The sequence below is a fragment of the Nipponia nippon genome, unplaced genomic scaffold, assembly GCF_047370975.1.
Source record: "Nipponia nippon isolate SJK-2023a ecotype South Korea unplaced genomic scaffold, ASM4737097v1 scaffold_7, whole genome shotgun sequence".
In the NCBI taxonomy this organism is placed as follows: domain Eukaryota; kingdom Metazoa; phylum Chordata; class Aves; order Pelecaniformes; family Threskiornithidae; genus Nipponia; species Nipponia nippon.
Genome location: NW_028262391.1, coordinates 52262267 through 52281889, shown reverse-complemented (window position 1 = coordinate 52281889; position 19623 = coordinate 52262267). Strand labels below are relative to the sequence as shown.

General features: G+C 59.2%; 1 protein-coding gene across 4 annotated transcripts in view; it reads right to left on the bottom strand.

The window, feature by feature from the left end:
• ZFPM1 (zinc finger protein, FOG family member 1) overlaps nucleotides 1-19294 on the bottom strand; it is a 34399-nt gene extending 15105 nt beyond the window's left edge. For 2 of the 4 annotated variants that reach the window (XM_087739443.1, XM_087739444.1), the window contains exons 1-3: nucleotides 19012-19294; nucleotides 4079-4210; nucleotides 2089-2178 (exon numbers count right to left, since the gene is read on the bottom strand). In XM_087739443.1, coding sequence (XP_087595569.1) covers nucleotides 2089-2178; nucleotides 4079-4210; nucleotides 19012-19051 — 262 coding nt within the window. In that variant the 5' untranslated portion in view covers nucleotides 19052-19294. Of the gene's footprint in view, nucleotides 1-2088; nucleotides 2179-4078; nucleotides 4211-17308; nucleotides 17812-18100; nucleotides 18341-19011 lie in introns of all 4 variants that reach the window. The other 2 variants (XM_087739446.1, XM_087739445.1) reach the window with 2 other exon arrangements.
• Nucleotides 19295-19623: the final 329 nt, after the last annotated feature.

Genomic DNA, 19623 nt, shown 5'->3' with positions numbered 1-19623 from the left:
CTCCATCCTGGGATCTCACTGGGAAGCAGAACCGAGGCGGGGTGACCCAGCACCCCGGCCGAAGGGGTGGCACATCTGTAAAAACTCCCAAGTTGAGGATTACAGCCTCCAGCTCCCAGGGATTTGCATATCAGCGGGCGAGCGGCAGCCCCCTCCGGCGAACAAGGTCATTTCAAAGATAAAACAAAGTACTCTTTCTCCCTCGCCAGTGCACGGGGCCAAGGAGCCCCATGGCGAGGTCCCGGCACACTGCGTCCCTGCGCTGCCGAGCCTCCGGCACAGCGGTGCACCCAGCGGGCAGCAGTTTTGGAGACCCAGAGGGCAAATCCATAGCGGGCGGTGACCCCATAGCCCCCCAAAAAGGGCCAGAGGAAGGCAAGACCCCGCAGGGCACGAACAAAGGCGCCCGGAGCAGCCCGCTTGCCCCTCCCCGCCGTGCCGCATCTTCGCGGCTGCCATTGCTGACATACGGCGGATCCTGCCAGATAAAAAAGAAAATTCAGGCTGCTCAGAGTTTCCCTTTTCGCCAGCTCCATCCCTGATAAGTGCAGAGCCTGCAGAGCGCCTGATAGACGGGCTATCGCGGCGGTTGGTGCGAAAGGAACACCCTATCGCTGCAGCATCGCCGGACCGCCATCAACTCCCAGCCACACAGAAATTAATACCACTCCAATTACCAGAATAGAGATGGGCTGGGAGAAGGCGATAATAAAATCTCTTTTACATAAAGAATGCAAATAACCCGCTCCGGCGAGGAAAGGGGGGAAGGGGAGGCATGGCCAGAGCCGAGGCTTCGTGGTTGGTTTTGGGGAGCCCGTGGTTGACGGCGCTGCCGGGATATGGGGCTGCGCGGTGCCATGATCCCTGGGGTCATGGGGACACCCGTGGGTTTGGCACTGCAGCCCCCTCCCGCCCTGCACTGGGATGCCAGTATAGGAGCGGGGAGCCCGGCGGTGCCGGGGGCAAAGGGCCGGGGAGCAGATAAGGAGGAGCCGGGGGTGGCCTCGCAGCTCCTTCCTGCCCGGCACGCAGGAAGGGCTGGGATATCAGCGGGACCGGCGAGCGCTTCCCCTCGGATGGGGCGGGAAGGGGGAGCGGGGCCATGGCTCCCCGCCGGGCCGTGGGGATTTTGGCAGCTGCAGGAGCACATGCGCTGGCAGCCAGCATTTCCCAGGGCTCCTCCATCGCCCAGCCCACGCAGGTGGCCTTGGGGACACACCGGGACCCCCCTATTGCATCCAGCACCGAAGGGCGATCACTGTCCGGCATTGGAGTCACCCCTTCCCATCACACGCTGTTCCACAGGGCTGCTCCGAAACCAGATCCCCTGGCATCGTCGGGCTGGGAGCTCCCCTGGGAGGAGCAGGGCATGAGCAGGGGCCGGCGGCACGAACAGAGCCTGAAATGTGGCACATCCACCCTTGGGGGTCTCAGCTCCCCCTGCTCCTGTCCCTGTCCACCCGCTGGGTGCCATCCCCAGCGGACAGGCACCCACAAACCCAATCTGCAGAGAGAAGCCCCAACCATAACCCCATCAGCGGGTCGGTTTGGAGATAGCGGGGCGATAGGGTGCAGGGTACCCACACGGCGCGCCCGGCCTCGCTGGGCTTCCAGGGCACCGGCGGCCCCGGCGCGGAGATGCCGAGAGGGAGATAGACGGCTCTATTTGCTCCTTGGGGTTTTGATAACCATCATGAAACCGCTCGAGTGTCGCTCTTGTGGTTGCCAGGATGTTTGCAAAGTGCCCTCATGAGCACGGGGCGACGCACGACGGGGTCCAAACCCTCCCAGCACCAGGGAGCGCGATGCCAGCCGTGGGGCGGGCATCCCCACTGCTCCTGGATCAGTTTTTACAGTCCCAACAGCAGCCTGGGGATGTAGGGGACTACAACCATCACCTTGGACCTCCTCTCCCAGCAGAAGTGCTGGTATTTGCAGCCTTCCCAGTCCCCAGTGCTCCCAGTCCTCCTCATACTGGTTTTTGTAAGAGGCGGCAAATGCCTGGGGGCTGCCTTGGCTGCTCCAGCCTGTGGTCCAGCTGGGAAGCTGGGATGGAGCAGGATGACTGGCTGCATACCAGGGACTCACCTGGCCCATTCCAGGCGTCCGGCTCCTGTGGGTTTTCTCCAGGATCCGGGTTCTCCAGCTCCTTCGGACTCTCCGGGGCATCTCTGGACTCTGCAGCAGGAGAGGGAAGGCAGCAGGTCACGCACCAGGAATTTCAGAGGCAGCATCCCACGGGGGTCAGGGCCACCGGACCCGTGACACCCTGGGGCCAGGATGCATGTGGGTTCACCCTTAAGGATGAGCACGGGCATGGTGGGGGTTCCCTTCAAAATCCGTGTCCAAAACCAGCTGGGGGGTTCCCTGTGCCCCACGGGATGACCCATAAGGACAGCCAAGCCCACCCACGCACCCTCCCTGGAGATTCCTCAAGCCACCCCTGGGTGGGCACCCACCTCCCAGCCCCAAAACCCCCTGCATCTCTCCCATCCCACCGCGGGCCCCACGTCACCCGGTTCAGCCCCGCTCCCGTCACGGCTCTATTTGTGGCGTATTCACAGCAACTTGATAACAATTATTTTCTCCATTAACTGCTGCTGGAGATGCAGCTGATAAAGCCTATCTGCATATGACAGTGTGGAAGATTAGCGCCCAAAGTACATGTTTGCCTTGGCGTCCCGGGCGGATAACCAGCACGGAGCCCAATCGATCGGCGCCAGAGCGAACACCCAGGGGTGACGTCACCGGCATTGGAGATTATTAATACAGGTGATAAGCGGAATGATTAACATCAAATAAATCAATCACCGGGTATAAAAGTCCTATTATTTTTGGCTATAAATCAAAGTGCCTGGCATATCGATTTTTATCCATCGCGCTGAAAGCTTTAGTGGCCGTTATTGCTGCTCGGCGTTATCTCTGCTATCACCTTTTTATCGAGGCAGGCTAGTGCCAGGTGCAGCTCCACGCCCGGGCTCCCGGCTCCCTTGCCCCCAGCCCGGCTCCCCCATCAGATAAGAGCCGCTCGCTTCTCCCTGCCACCGAGCAAAGTTTGCCGACAAGCCCTCCCTGCCCTGGCTATCGGGGTGCTGGCGTGGATCACCCCCCTTCCCGGTGCCTCAACGGGTTGGCTCCTGTGGTTTTTGGGGGGGACGCTTTGCTCCCTGGTTGCTGGTGGGTGAAGGCAGCGGGTGCTCGCCGGGGACTGGCCGGCTCCATTAGCCGGCGCAGCCTTGCCCCAGTGTGGTTATCTCGACGGGCACTGCAAACATTAACTGATTAGGATTTGCCCCCACCTCCACAGGAAGGAACTTAAAGGATATCTGGGGACTGTTTCAGCCCAGCCCTGAAACACAGCCACCTCTGGGGTGGGGCACGGCACGGCATGGCGGCAGGCAGGCGGCGGTGCGGGCAGGAAGCAGGCAGCAACGGCCCTGTCCCCCCATCCCCATCCATGACGCTGCCGGTGCCAGCACCTGCGGCCTCGGCGGCTGCTTTGCACCCTGGGGACTCACTTTGCATCCCAAGGGGTCACTTTGCATCCGAAGGGGGGGCATTTTGCACCCTGGGGGGGTCATTTTGCGCCCCCATGTCCCTCCACCGCTGCCGGCGGCTCAGCACCGGGGCGGGTGAAAGGCGCTGAAACGGATACAGGGTGACGGTGCTCATTAGCAGCCATTGCAGTGAGCAACCCGCCTCCGGTTTCCAGCAGCCCAGCTTGCGGCCCCCCCGGCACGCCGCTGCCCCTGGCCGAGCCGAGATTGCTCCTGCTTGCGCCGGCCCTGGGGAGCATCCTCGCTCCCGGCCGGTTACTCGCCATCACGCCGGGGCCAGGCTGTCCCCAGTGGGTCCTGCCGCCGGCCGGAGGGTGCTCGGAGGGATGGAGCACCCCAGGGAGACTGGGGGTCTCGCTTAAACAACAGCCCATCCCCTCGACAGATGCTTCGTTTGCTAATTAACACCATGGACCACCTGCAGAGATGAGGCCCAGGATGCCGGCGTGCCCGGTGGCAGAGCCCGTCCCCACGGCGGGGGGCCACCAGGGGCAGCCCCCTGCCACCGCGGCGAGGCTCACCTTCGCTGCCAGGGGGGCTGGAGGCGTCGTGCTCGGCAGAGCCCTCGTGGTCCGAGGTGGCCCCTTCCCTCTCCGAGGGGCTCTTCTCCCCCGCCGGGCCGTCCTCGCCTTCCTCCATCGCTGCCAGGGAACCTGCCAAAACACAGAGGGGGCAGTCAGGAGGGAAGAACTGGAGGAATAAAAATCCCAGTGGGTTTTTCCAGTTGGGAAAGGAAGCAGCCGATGCCTTGGGGTCTGGCAAAGGGCCCTTCCCTGACCCACCATGGGCATGGGGCCTGGAGGAGATGTCCTGCAGCTCTGCACGCCACGGGAAGGGAAAACCCTGTCCCCGGCCAGCCCTGCGGTCCCGCATCGTGCTGGGGTCCCTTGTCCCCTTGCAGAGGGGGGTTTATCGAGCCACTGCCTTGCTCTGGGGTGTTCCCTGAGGGATGCTTGGTCCCCCCCCAGATATCATTGGGAACAAGCCCCACACTCTCCTGGGAAGTGAGTGGGGTCCCCACGTACCACAGGCACACGGCTGCGGCACGGTGAGGTGCCCAGCCCGCTGCACCGCTCAGCTGCGCTTCCCACCCGAAACCCCCGTGGCACCTACCCCAAATGGGGCGAGGGACCCCAGGGACCGTCCCCCACCGTCCCCAGCACCCCTTGCCTGCTGGGGGACCCACGATACAGCCCCCCATGATGCTCCCAGCCCCGGACAAAGGGGGATACTGTGGGTGCCTGGTGGGGCCATGCTGCCGCTGGAGGAGGCTGTGGTGGGGACACAGGGTGCAAGAAGGATGAATGGAGGGTGCACATGGGGGAAACCCCAGCAGCGCCCCCCCCCGAAACAGCCCTGCCTGCCCATGCTGCTGTTTCCACGGCAACACAGCATCCTCATCCGCGCCCAAAATCAGGAAAGAAAGAAACCGCGGCGCACGCGGCTCGTGCTGCACGAAGCCGCGCCGGGGGCTGCCCGGTGCCCCATCCGGCAGCACCCCGCCGAGCCCGGCACACGGGCAGGGGGAACACGGCGCGGCGACAAACCGTCTGCAGACCTCAGCTGCTCTCCGTGACTCCAGGCATGTATATTTACAGCGGGAGAACAAAGAGCCCATAATCTATACAAAGCAGACAACAATGAGCGTGAATAAAGAGGCTGCCGGAGAAGGGAAGGCAATTTATTCTAATTCTGCTAATTTCAGTTCCAGCACAATTAAAAAGGCTCTGATAATATTCAGAAACAATCGCCAGCTAACAAATCGTTTCTCTCGCTGTAAATGAAACATTGTTAGGCTAATTTCTTCTTTCACGCCTTCACGGCTCTTGGGCTTCTGATAAAGTTAACCCGACTCTCGCCTGCTCCGCGGCTTGGCACCTCCAGCCTGGCTGGGGAGGGATGGACGGAGCCGGGGAGGGATGGACGGAGCCGGAACCACACGTGGCACCTACCCAGGGGTGCCCAGACCATCCGCATCCTACCCTGAAACACGGAGCCCCAGGCAGGAGATGGGGATGCCCCGTATAAATGCAATTGTATAAAACCTGGGGGTTGGGTACCGCAGCGTCACCGCGTGCCTACAGGGATGATGGGTGGCCGGCAGCATCCCCGCACCGTGTCACCGCGGTCCCTGGATGCATCCCCGTGCCCAGCCTGCCCCACTGCAGCATCCCGCTCCCAGCGCGCCTGCCCATCCCCAGGGGATGCTCTGGCCCTGGTGCTCCTGGCTGCATGGGTTAAATGAACTACTGGATAGCGTAAAAGAAATTTAAAAAAAAGGAAAAAAAGAAAAAAAAAAAGCAAGCGAGGGAGAGGGAGCGTGGAGCAGGGAGCAGAGCGTCATTTCTCCGGGATTGCTGGAAGCCCTGCACAGTTATCACCGCACACAGCCTCCCTCGGCTTGCCTGATCTGTCTATTCTTCATTAAGCAAATACGCTGAAATGGAAATGAAAACATAATAGCTATTTGATTTTCAGCGAGATATTTTGCATATTGGTTCAGTGCTGATAGTGGAATTTCATCAACTCCCTTTTTTCATGCTTTAAAACTGAATTACTGAGGCTGGCTTTACAGAGAGGGGAAGAGCCAAAAAATGCTCCCTTCCAAGATACTCCGCTTTGACGATTAACTCTTGTCCCTCCCTCCTTCTCCCTCCTTTTTTTTTTTTTTTTTTGATAACAAGGAAGGATTTCTCCCCCCCCCCCCCCCCCCCCTTCTTTTTTTCAAAAAATTACAGCGACTGTAAAAACTTGCAGGGAGCGGAGGCGATGTGCCCATGGCACCCGTGCGCAGGCTGGGGATGCGGGTCCGGGCGGACACGGGGGTCGGCATTCCTGGGGCTTTTCCAGCAGTAGGAAAACCCATCGTTACCCAGGTAATGATTTGATCATTTCACTCAAATTAAGGTTCTCCTGGTGCAGGAATAATAAACCTTTTCTTGATTCTTTGCGCTTATCCGATATACTTAATAAAAGGAAAAATAATATAGAAAATAAAACAGGAGGGGGGACTTCTCCAGGCTGCCAAGAGCGAGACCCTGGATGCTCCGAAAGCTGGCACGCAGACAAGAGCAAAGCGATAAGAGGCCTCGATAACAGATAGAAAATAGCAACAGCCCCAGACTTTCCCACCGGCTCTGGAGTGGGGAGGAGGAGGAGGAGGACGAGGAGGAGGAGGAGGAAGAGGAGGAGGAGTCCCCGATGCGGAAAGCGGGTCCTGGACCGAAAACACACGCAGGCTGGGGCAACCTGCCTTCGCCCTTCACCGTCTGGTGTTCGCCAGCTCGCATCTAACTCCAAAACCTGATTATTTTTAAAAATAAAAAGGCTGGGCAGGTGGTGAGCCCAAGGGAGGGCTCTGGGAGCCGGGGACCAAGGGCGAGAGCCCGGATCCAGGCAGCCTCACGCCCCAGACCTCGCCTACAGGCAGCGCAAAGCTCGTGGAGCAGCGGGTCCCCAGGGTGCTCAGCGCCAGGGGGACCCGGGGGACGTCCTCAGCTCCACCGGGCTCGGTGGGACCACGATGGAGGCTCTCTTCTTCATCCTGCCAGTCTCTCCTTATCCCCGCGCTGGCCCTGAATCCATCTTCCAATTAAAAATAAACTAAAATAATACTAATACTACTAATAATAAAAAACCAATAACCCCAAAGCAGCCAGGTGAGGCTCCCCACCAGGTCTTGGGGTGCAGGAAGCACTGCCATGATGCTCAGCCATCAGCTTGCGATTGAAATGCTGGGAATCCAGCTCAGGCATCACCGCTGCCCCTAAACCTCCTTATTTTCCCCCAAATTTTGCAGCCATGAGCAAAGGGCTGCAGGAGCGAGCACAGGGGCTGGTTGTCCCTGGGGAAAGCCGCTGCCGGAGAGGGTCGCAGCCGCTCCTGATCCTTCCTTGCACCGGCTGCAAAACCATCTCTGGTGATTCGGTGGGGTCCGGCACAGCCCAGCGATTCCCAGGGGTCTCGTAGAAGGGTTGTGCCACGTCCGCCCCGCAGCAAGAAACACCCAGAGAGCAAACTGGGCTGCAAATGCAAAAACCACCGGTATCTGATGGGACACCAGCCCGCTTCTTCTCACCCAATTTTTCCCCAGTACATATTAATGTTCGCTTTTACCGATGACCTCAGGTGCCCCCGAGCCCGTTCCCAGGGGCATCGGGGATGCCAAGCACCGCGGCCGAGGGCAAATGAGGTTTTGGTGGCCGGGAAATGACGCCAGTCCTCAAAGGTCACGTTATCCAGCAGGTTATTTTATCCCTCCCCTTGGTTGATGCTGCTGGGATCCAGCATTAAATTGCAACGCTCTCCAAAAACGGGGGTCCCGGGGGGGGGGGGTCTCGCCCGCCCAGGACCCCCGTTTTGGAGGAAAACCAACCTTTTTGAGCACAAATCAACCCTCTCCCCTATCAGCCCGGCTGCAGCATCCCAGGGCCGGGCTCTCCCTGTGGATATCGGCACATTAAATATCAGCCCCGTGCATGGAGCCGATAGCGGTTGGGGCCAGCCCCGGTGGTACCTATCTCTAATTAGGGGCCCTTCTCCATCGCCCCCAGATAAAACTCGCCCTGACCCTTCCCGCGGTGCCCTGCGTTAAAAGAGCAAGGGAAAAAAAAAAGTTTGGGGAGCTGGTAGGTGGAGGGGGGATTTATAATGTATTTATAATAATTTATTATTAAATCATACCAATTCTTTCCAGGAGGGGAATGAAGGATAGCGGGGGATGCTGCCATTGCTGGTGGGAGGGGATGCTGCGATTGCTTGCGGGGGGTATTTATAATAATTTATAATTAAATTTATAAAGTATTTAGGCCTAATTTATCCAGGAGGGGAATAAAGGATAGTGGCGGAATGGAGGTGGTGGGTGATGCTGTGCTTGCTGATGGGGGGATGCTGCGATTGCTGATGGGAGGTATTTATAATAATCTATTATTAAATTTATAAAGTATTCAGGCTTAATTTATCCAGGAGGGGAACGAAGGATAGCGGGGGAATGGAGGTGGTGGGGAATGCTGTGATTGTTCATGGAGGGGCTGCGGGTGCTGCGATTGCTGATGGGGGGTATTATAATTATTATTAAATTTGTAAAGTATTTAGGCCTAATTTATCCAGGAGGGGAATGAAGGATAGTGGGGGAACGGAGGTGGGGGGGGGGTGCTGTGATTTCTCATGGCGGGGAGGATGCTGCGAGTGCTCACAGAGAGATGCTGCAGTTACCGATGGGGGGACGCTCACGTCTGCACCCCGTAGCATCCCAACCGCCACAAAAAAAGCGCCCGGGCTTGGCATCCCCATCCCGGCGATACAAAACACCCCATCGATCCACCCATGGGGCGCAGCACCCCGCGCATCCCTCCCCGATCCGGGGGAGCCCCCGGCCGCAGCCGTCGGGGAAGAAAAGAGCCGGGAAGAAGCAGAGCCTGAGAAAAAGCAGCCCTGCTGATAGGGGAGAGATTGGTTTCAGCCGGAGCTGCTCCCCCTGCCAAGTCCATATCCTATCTGCGCGGGGTGCAGTTACTTAACATTCATCACCGCCTGAACTCTGTAACTTTATCAGCGGCCGAGCATGGCGCCATCGCCGAGCCCAGCCATTCCCGGCGCTCAGATAGGGCCGATAAACCGCTGATAGATTACAGGAGATTGTTTCACTTCAGGGGCCGCGATTACTAATACTAATAGCGAGAGAGCCCACATCATATCAAACAGCAGCCGGGGCGGCAGGGGGGAACGGGAAAATAATGAGAAAGAAAATACAGGGACAATGACAATGAAGTGACTTTACGTTTCAGATGGGGTCGATAACGCCCTGGTAGATTTTAAGAGAGGAGAGAGTCTAATAGAGCCGTCCCCGGCCCCGGCACATCAGATGGATGGGAGCAGATTGCTCCGTGAGAAGGGGATGCCATGCTTAATGCGGTCCTGCCTTCCCGGCTGGCGGCAGGGCCGGGGCGAGGAGGAGATGTTCAAAGCACAGGAGGGAAACTGAGGCAGCTGGTGGGGTCGGTGGAGAGGGACCGGTCCTTAGTGGGGGGACCCGAGGGTGTCCTCCATCCCAATCCCCATCCAAGAGCAGTTTGAGATGATTAACCCCATGCTGATCCGGGCAGGATTTCGGCAGCCCATGGCTGGGAAGCAGCCGGATACCCCAATAATATGGAAGAAAACTCCATCCATGAAGATCTGGCTCCAAATGTGCATGGGCGTGCAAGGTGGCACTGACATGCAAGGTGGCATGGGTGTGCAAGGCCACCTTGCCACCGCTGTTCCTGCACCAGGTGCTTTCACTGCCGCTGGCCAAAGGGAGTTTTTCTGGGTAGAAAAAATCCTCAGTTCCGGTACTTTTTCTCCCACCTGGAATAAAGCCGTTCCAGGCGGGAATGGCTGGGGGTGGGGGGGATGCTCACGCAGCGGCGCGGTCCCACAGAGCCCATCAATACCAGGTGACGGCGAGGCCAGAGGTCAAGCTCTTTGCTAATCTAGCGACAAATTACCCCAGAGATGCCGCGCCGGAGCCGTCCCCCTCCCCGTGGGAAGCGGTTTCGGGTCCTGCTGTGTCCATTCCCCTGCCAAAAGCTGCTGGGAAGGGAACTGGGACAGATTTCAGCCTCCACCCCAAGACTTTCAGCCCGTGATAGCACCAGGCAAGGACAAGGATGGAGGGATGGGGACGAGGACAATGGTGGACGTGGCCCAGAAGGCCACCAGACCCATCACCAAAGATGCTCTGGCTGGGGTGTCCCTGCTGCTCCCAGCCCCCCCAGTGTGCCCAGTGCCAGCTCCCAGTGCCATCCTGGACCACTTTGAGGTCTCCAGCCAACACTGGAGCAATGAGCAGTGGCTGGGGGGGCTCCAGGAGCAGAAAAGGACCCTAAGAGGGTACAACAGGGTTGGGTGGCCCATCTGTAAGCAGCAGGGTGGGCTGCTGGCACCAAGCCTGGCAAATGAAAGTCACCAGGGGCCGCTGGGACAGCGCTGTCCCCAAAAACCCTACCGCTACGGTCTCCGCCTCGCAGCCTCCGCCGGACCAGCACAAGCGCCCGCCACGGCGCGGCCCCTCCATCGCCAGCACCTGCACCCGGCGCCCCCAACCCTCCTCTTCCTCCAGCTCCAAGCAGCGTGGCCATTCATGCCCAGCTCCACGGACACCAAGTTTGCCTCCATGCAAACGCGCGTGCCTGCGCTGCCTCTTTCTTTTTTTTTTTTGAAATTTTTTTTTTTTTTCCTGTTCTTGGCATTTTGGTGGAGCGAGATAAGAGTAAAAAACAACAGAGCTGCTCGGAGAGTGAAAAAGGGAGATAGATAACGCAGATACCGACTCCTACACAAAACAGTCCTGGCTTTATCACTGCTTTTTATCACAGTTCCTCTAAAAAAAATAAAGAGAGCAGCCCAACTGGAATGGGGCAGCACATTAAAAAATGAACTTTATACTGTTTGCTCTTTAGTTTTATATTTAGATGAAACAAACTTAGATTCTTGCGGTCGACACCTTTTCCAGTGCAAGGAACCGAAAAGTCTGGAAGCCCCATTTGCTCCAGCGGGGACGAGTGAGGAAACTCAAGTACAATTTAGGAAAGCAGATGCTAAGGGAGCGGTGCCTGCTCCCATCATCCGACCTTGTTTGAGGCCACGGGGGGCGACGGTTCGAGCATCTTTAAGCCCGGATGGGCCAGTGGGATGAGGCTGGTCACAAAGCATCCCGCTGGACCGGGCAGCGTCCCGCAGCAGAACCAGTGAGACTCGGGCTGGAGATGGGTGTAGAAAGACAGACGCTTCCCGAGCATCCCCAAGCCCCGCCAGCCGGCTGCTGGACCCTGGGGACAGCCGGAGCGCGCCCGAGATGCCGCAGCCGGCACCGGGATCCCGGCCACGCACCGCAGCCATATGGCATCACTGCAGCTGGCGAAGCCAAACATCCCTGCGATACGAGCGGGTCCCTGGTATCTGAGGACGGCGGCTCCATCCCAGTGCGGGGACGTGACCGCACGTGCAATACACCCCGTCCACGCAGCCCCCAAAAATTCTTTGCCCACCGTGCCTCCCCCTGTCCCCGAGGGCACCACACAGGGCTCTGCCCTCCCGCTGCCAACCCCAGGCACAGGCAGGGGAGGGCATTTTGGAGCAGAAAAACCCCAACCCACAGGGCATGGCCAGAAAGAGGGAAGGGGAAAAAAAAAAAAAATAAAAAAAAAATGGACTGGCAGTTTTTCCCTCCCCTCACACTCCCTTCCCTACCTTCTTTTTGAAAAACATAATTTATCTGTGTATTATCAAGAAATCCAGACACTTTAATCAGTGAGCTATGAAGTCAGTATTTCCATTCTTATCTAGCAGAGGAGTGGAAATGGAGAGCAGATAGGCAGCTCCGAGCCGGTCCGTGGTGGGGAATGTTAATGGGAGGAGCGGCAGAGCCATTGGCTACCGAGCTGCCGCTATCGCTGCCATTATCGGGGCGTTATCAAGGCAACCATCGCAGCGCAGTAATGGGGCCAGTTCAACTTTCCGCATTATCATAGGAGCTGGAAGTAGCATGAGAGGCCTCGGCTGGGAGATGGAGAAGCGAGCGAGCGGCCAAACTTCCTGACAGAGCAGGGAGGGAAGCTAAAAGCAGCTTTTCCTCCCCAGGGTCCCCTGAGCTGGCGATGCGCGGGGTGATGCTGTCCTGCGCGGGCACCCTCCTGCGTATTCCGGGTACTGACCCCGAGGCGCATCCCCAAAGCCCTGCGCACGCCGGGTACCCACGCCGCTGAGCATCCCCGAAGCTCTGGGGACCGACCCCAAGGCACATCCCCAAAGCCCCCCGTACCGACCCTGCCGAGCATCCCCCAAAGCCCCCGCCACCGACCTCACCGTGCATCCCCAAAGCGTGGGGCCGTGACCCCTGCCGCACCAAGGACAAGAGAAAACAATGCATCTATATTTCATCAGATGAACAAATTAGAGGAGCACGTTTCCTCCACGCGCTATCGAATGGGAGATGTCAAGAAAATATGTTGATGTGAGAAAGAAGAGATAAAGAATTATTTTGGAGGAAAAAAGCCGTGGAAGGCTCTTATCTGGAGTGACTCATAGGCACACACTCCTTAACCCCACTGCAGCCCAAGGTCAGCAGTTACATTCCTTTCGGCATTTCATCCCTTCCAAAAAAACATGTTGCTGCAGGAACAATGCAGAGCCTTTGCCGGGCAGCCATCGGAAGAGGGAACTGTATTACCCCCGAAACACTTGAACTTCCCTGATAAAATAAGCAGCGGGAGAGCAGCCTGGCCAAACCGGAGCGTCCAAAAGTCCTGAGTCAGGCAACAAAAACAGTCATGGGATGCGTCGCAGGGGAAAAAAAAAAAAAAATTAGCCTCCTGCTCTCATTCCTGCTCTTCTCCAGTGCGGGGGAGCGGATTTCTTCTCCCCCCAGGAAGAAAAATCCATGCCCTCAGCGCAGCCATAGGACTCGCAGAGCCGGAGCGCGATGCGGGGCTGGCAGAAAGGCGTTTTCCACTTTTTCTTCTTAAATAAAGAAATCTAAAAAGCACAGGGTTTTTTCGCTCCTGCCGTCCCCCCTAGTTGCTCCAACTGGTGCTCGGGGCCGCGCACATCCCTCTCGCCAGCAGCCTCAGGTCCCAGCGTCACCACGGAAGGTCTGGGCTGGTTTTCTCTCTGCAGCATCGCCCCAGCCAGCGTTTTCCAAGGCAAGTCATGGGGTTTTCTTTGCAGTAGGATGGACAGCGTGCACGGAAAACATCCTCTTTCCTTCCCCAGACAAATCCACCAACACCAAGCAGGGCACAGCGGCTCCGTCCCCAGGCTGCACCAGCCCTGCTGCTCCCGGTTTGGGCAGCGTTGTCCCTTCCTTTCCCAGGGGTGCGGGTGGCATCGACCCCACGGCCAGCACAGGGTTGGGAGCGTCACACGGCATGGGGTGCCCCAGGGATGCTGTGGACGTGGACACGGTGACACCAGAGGACTTAGCGCCCCAGTGGCTTGATGCCACGTTGTCTTTGGGATGCTGCCATCGCTGGGTGGCTCTGATGGGTCCCCAGGGAGGGATGGGGCTGCCCCTCTCCAGGAACTGCGGATCACCTGTGCCGTGGCCCTATCTCCTTGCGCAATCTCCTGCAACACCCGTGGGGAAAGGATTGCTTTCTTCCCAAGCCCTGATTGCCGAGCTGGCCGGCTCGCAACTTGGCGGAAGGGGAACCTGCAGCTTGCTAGGTGGCCCTGTGATTCACGATGGAAAATAAGACCTTGCCCAACCACGTAAGTTCAGAGCCATAAATCCCAGTCGGAGGTGGCTTTCCCAGCTCCAGCGTGGGATGCCGGGGATGGTCCCTGTGGCATAGGCACTGCCGCGGCTCCGTGCCTGCTTGGGGTGCCTGGGGAGGGGGCAGCACAGGGGTGTCCCCCGGGGACGCAGGAGGCAGAAGAGCAGCAGCAGACACAAACCAACCTAACCCCAGCGCCCACGGGCCCTGGAAGCAGCCGCCTGCCAAAGCCGCCACAGCCTCCCTCGCCGGTGCGGCTGCCAGCGCCGCCTTCCCACCCCACGGCTGGCGGCAGCCGGCAGGGACGTGCGCCGGGGCTCTCGGCAGAACAGGTTTTGCCGCGCTGCCGGGTGCCCCATGCATGGCCACGGCCAGCCTGGCTCTGGCACTTGCCCTTCGAGCATCCTCCACGCATCCTCCCTGCCCGACGCGGAGCTGGGGATGGCCGGGACGGGCCATCCTGGGGATACACCCTGAGCTGGGTCCAAAAGAGGCTTGCAGGGTGACCAAGGGAAGCACCCGCTTGGGACAGCCACAACACATCCCGGGGCTGGCAGAGCACAGGGCTGGTGGCGTGGGGCAGCCCAGAGTCCCATATATGGATATATTGCTCCGGAGAGAGGCCGAGGTGAGCTGTCCCCTCGGCCACCAGCTGCCAAGCACGGTGCTGACCCCTCTCCCAGACGCAGGGCCTGCAGGGATGCTCATGCTGGGACCACTGGCCATGGAAGAGGAGTGAAACTTCTTCCAGCTGGTCCAAACACTGCACCGAGCAGGAGCGTGGCTTTGTTACTGGTGGGAAACGGCTGGCGACGGCCTGGAGAGCTCACCACAGCGGGCTGTGGGCTCTTCCCGATGCGTCCCACCAGCACCGCAGCATCGCCAGCCCAGCCTGGGCCATCCCCCCTGCCCCATCCTACCCTGTGGGGACCACAATAGGTCCTCACCTCCGGGAGCCCCCGATGTCACCCACGGAGCATCCCAAGACCCCCAGCAGCTGGGATGGGCAGAGCCTCTGCGGGGGCAGATGTGTCACGGGACTTTGCTGCCTGCACCCCTGCCAGCACCGACGAGCCCGTCACTTTGGGATGCCAGTGACTCAGGGCTGGCAAATGCCTCGGAGGGGGGTTTGCACAAGAGGGGAGGGGTTGGCGAGCAGGCAGGCAAGCAGGCAGCGCCCGTGGGAGTAGCAGACATGTGAGACATGGGGGTGCCACCCCCCGGGATGCCGGGAGCGGGACACGAGGGGCTGCAATGCCGAGGCAACCCCTGGGGAGGCACAGCAATTACTGGTTTTGGGAGAGGAGCTGGGAGGTCCTGCCTGCACCCAGCAAACCCTCCCCACCCTGCAGAGCAGCCCGGGGTACCGCGTCTACCCAGACACCCCCACCGCCCACTCCAGCCCAGAGCATCCCTCCCCAGCAGGTGTGGATGGGGAAACTGAGGCACAGAGGCTGGCAGTGATGGAAAAGTGCAGCAGCATCAGAGTGGCGAGAGGTGGGGGAAGCAAAAAAAAAAAAAAAAAAAAAAAGAGCAAGCGGAGGCAGTTAGTCACCTGCCCGGACCGAAAGGAAAGGAGCGACTCAGCGAGCAAAGGGAGCGGGAGAGCAGCGGGCAGGAGGCGTGCCGGGAGCATCCCACGCCACCCGCTCACCACGCCGCCACTAAAAATAGATGCTAAGGTTGGCCACTGTCATCTTTACAAGAAATGCAATTTTCCAAGCTCCTGGGAAGGATGGTTCCCAGCACCGCGATCTCCCATTTGGCACCACGACCCCCTGCCCGGCATCACCGCGGAGCCCACGCGGGACCGGGGAGCGGCCGAGCTTGCAGAAGAGGAAAGGAAAAAAAAAAAAAAACAAAACCACCCAACCCAAAACAAAACACCCAGCCCAAACCACCCCATCAAGAGGCGGCGGGGTTTAACAGCGCAGATCGCACTCGCTATCTAACACCATCTAATAACGATTAAAGAAAATCCACGCGCAAAAAATATGACGGCGCTTTCGCCTCCCCCCTACCCCAGCCCCTGCGTTCGCTCCGCAGAACAGAATGGGAGATAACGATCGAAAAAGAAAGTCAAAGCTCTCATCAAACTAATGCAACATCTGCAGGCGATAACAGGCACCGGGGAGAGCTCGGCTTCTCAACCCAGCTCGTTTCGCAGAGCACATGGGGAGGGGGGGGAAAAACACCTTGAGAAATAAAAACACATATGCAGCTGCCCCCCATCAGATAATTAAAGCTCCTGCGTTAATCACATTTGCAATGGAACAAATTGTTGGAGCCCTTTTGCCCCTCTTTGCTCTGTTTGTTGTTGTAGCGAATCCTGCTCGGGTCTGGTGGGGAGAGATAAGTGGTCCTTATCTCCCTGGCAATCTCTATCAGGATGGAGATCGGGCCTCAGCGCTTATCAGGAACTCAGATCTACTGTAGCTGAAAGCAGAATAGAAAGGGAAAAGGAAGGGAAAAAAAAAAAAAAGAAAAGAATAAAAACCACAAACAGGCCCCTGCAACTACTACAAAAATGTTCACTTCCAGTTAATTTCGGAAGGGAAAAAAAAAAATATATATATATATGTATTAGAACAACAACAGAGGGAGAGACACATCAGCAAGATGAGATCAATCTCCCGCTTATCAGCCTCCCCCATCGGAAGACCCGGCGCTGCGAGTGCACACGCAGGCAGCTGCCAGCAGCCTCGCTCATCAGCTGGGTGCCCGCACTCCCATGTTTGAAGTTAATAAATATAACAGGCTATCTGGGTTGGAGATCAGCTCCTGCTCTCTATCAGCCCCTCACATCTATCTACCAGCAGAACAAAAGACAGAAAAAAAAAATAAATAAAGAGGAAAAAAAAAAAAACCCAACCCTATGAAGCAGCAGCAGCTGCAGGGAGGTTGCTGGTTTTACAACCATGGATGGAGTGGGGGGCAAAAAGCAACTGTCCCCCCCGGGCAGGTACAAAATGAAAGAAAGAAATGCTCCGGGTGTTTTCTCCGCTATCGGAAGCCACCATCTCGATGCAATCGGCTTTCAAAGCCTCACCACCGCGTGCCACTGGGCAGAGCGGGTGCTTCCCGGGGGGCTCGGAGGGACCCCACGTTCTGGTACCCCCGGCCCCCTCCATCGCCGCATCGCTCCAACCCAAAAAGCGAAGAAGGAGGCGGTGGTTAAAGCAGCTGGTTAAATATAGTCCGGTGTCTGATCTTTGTCTTATCGCTCTTGGCGATCACCCGCTCTCCCGGCGATCTCCCTTGCGAGTCTATCTGCACATCTCATCAGGCTTTAAAAAAAAAAAAAAAATACAAAAAAACCAAAACCCAGAAGAGATGAAGCCAGAGCGAGAACATAGCGTCACCCAGGAAAATAAAATCAGCAGATACCGATCTGGAGGAGGTTTTTAATGCTCCAGCCGAGATGATAAAAAGGATAGACTTTGTGGAAACAGGTCCGGTCTGTACAGGATTACCGGAGCCCTGATTCATGCATACCTTCCCTCGGCGGGGAGAGCCGTCGGAGGCAGCGGCAAGGCGCTCTCGCCGCGCTCGCCGGCTCTAATGACTGTTTTCATGTTGACACATACAGGAAGGGTTCCAAGCTTTCAGCTTTTAATCAGTTTTGGCCATCGCTGGCGGCCTGAGATCAGCCTCCCACTTTATCATTTCTTCACATCTCTGCAGAAAAGCAGCAGAGGAAGGAGATACGAGCCGCCTTCGCCCAGCCAAGCTGTCACGGCCTCATCCAGTCCCATTTTTTTCCCCCCACCAAGGTCCACGCCGGTGGGTGCCGGGACCCGACGGGCGTCCTGCCGTCCGTCCGTCCGTCCCCCACGCACGCAGCTATCGCCCACATCGGCGTTGTTATTTCAAAGGCTGCGACGCTACCGCTCGCTTCGGTCTTAACGCTCCGGGTTTTACGAGCTGGAGTTACCCAGGGAGGGATCGCCGGGCAGCCGGGCTTTTTGCCGAAATAAAGCCGCAGAAGTTGGATAAAGCTAAAGGAGAAAATTATCACCAAAAAAAAAAAAAAAAATAGGAGGCAGCTGGGACTATTTTTAACTCTACCCGGGTAAAAGTCTAGCTGAGCTTTATCACCAGAGCAATCACCCCAGGCAGGGAAACAGGTAGGTGCAACTCAGCCTTGCAATTATTTCAAGAGAAAGATAAAGCTAGATTATCACATGGTGGCCAGCCTTCCCTATCCTCCCATCTCCCGCTTATCGCCAGCTTCCATCGACTCAAGGGGGAAAGAAAAAAAACACACACACACACACACACACACACCAGAGAGGAAGGGAGAAAAGCCGAGCTAAGCCCGTCACCAAAAAACTTCCAGCACTTTGCAGAATTTCTCAAGGCAGCCGGCACATCCCCGCCGGACCGAAACCAGATCCCGGCCGACGGGTGGGATCGTGGGGAGCGCGACCCTTCGGAGACACGGATGGTGGCCGATGTCCCGTGGGACCCCCACGGCGGTCGCTCCCGTCGTCAGCCCGGGGTGTTATCGTCCCGTCCCTGCCCGGGCTGGGGTGCGAAGAGGGAGCAGGGTGGGGGTGACCCGCGGGCAGGGCAAAAGGTTGAGACCAGCGCAGCCAGGGGGGACGATGGCGGTCAGCGGGGACGATGGCACGCCACGTCCGGCGGCACCGATGGCGAACGGGAGGTCCCCATGCCAAAAGGGGAGCCCCTGGCAGGGCGAGGGGGCCGGAGGCGGGGTGAGGAGCTGCTGGCAGGGCTGGGGTGCCCCGGGGGGGTTTGGGGAGCCCCGGGGGGGGGTCGGGGAGCCCCTCGCCCCGGCTCACGGCACTGGATAGGAGGCAGGCGGGGGAGATAAGATCACAATTTCAGGCCGTCCCGACAAAGCGATGTTATCAGGACGGGACTTGCAGAACGGAATATTTTAAAGCCTTATCGGGGCCCCCATCGGGAGCCGGTACCGGAGCCACCGCGCTGGCGGGGGGGGAGGCGGCCCAGAGGGGGAGGCGGCGAGGACGGAGCCCAAAGCGGGCGGCCGGTAGCGGGCACCCACCGGGGCCCTCCCGGGTGGGCACCGGGGGGTTGAGGAGTACCGGGGCGGGGGGGGGGGGTGGCGCGGGTGCTGCCGCCAAGGGGGTGGTGCAAAAAAATAAGGGGGGGGAGCAGTAGAGAAGGGGGGAGCCGGCGGCAGCGGGGGGGTGCCGGTACCGGGAACTCACGTTTGATCTGCCGGGGGTTGCTCTGTTTCCTCCTGGACATCGCTCGGCGGGGGGCGAGCCCGGCGCCCCGGCTGGCGGCTGGGCGGGCGGCAGGTGGGTGGCGGCGGGCGGGCCCCCGGTTGCTCGCATGCCCGCCCGCCCGCCCGCGCTGCCGGGCCGGGGCCGGGGCCGGGGCGGGCCGTGCCGTGCGCGGCGGGAGCGGAGCCGCCGCCGCCGCGGGATTTTCTCAATGGGGCGCCGCGGCCGATCAAACCCGCGGAACGTTCCACGGGGGCGGGGCCTGCCCCCGCCGCGCACCGCCGCGGCCGCCCATAGGCCACCGCCCTCCCCACCGGCCCCGCCCACCGGATGGCGTAGCCGGCTGCCCGCGCCGCGGCGAGGGGCGGGGCTCCCACCGGGGGGCCCGATCCGTGCCGGGGCTCGGGGGCTGTGTGCGTCCCCCCCCGGGGTTCCCAAAGCCTCCCGCGTGTCTCCAGCCTCTCTTTGGGGTCCCCACGCCCCCCGTGAGGCCCCCAGCCCCCTGCCTCGGGACCCTGACCCCCACCCCCTTGGGGTCCTGCCCCCCCTTTGGGGTCCCCAACCCCTCCTGCCTGTCCCCAACTCCCCCTTTGG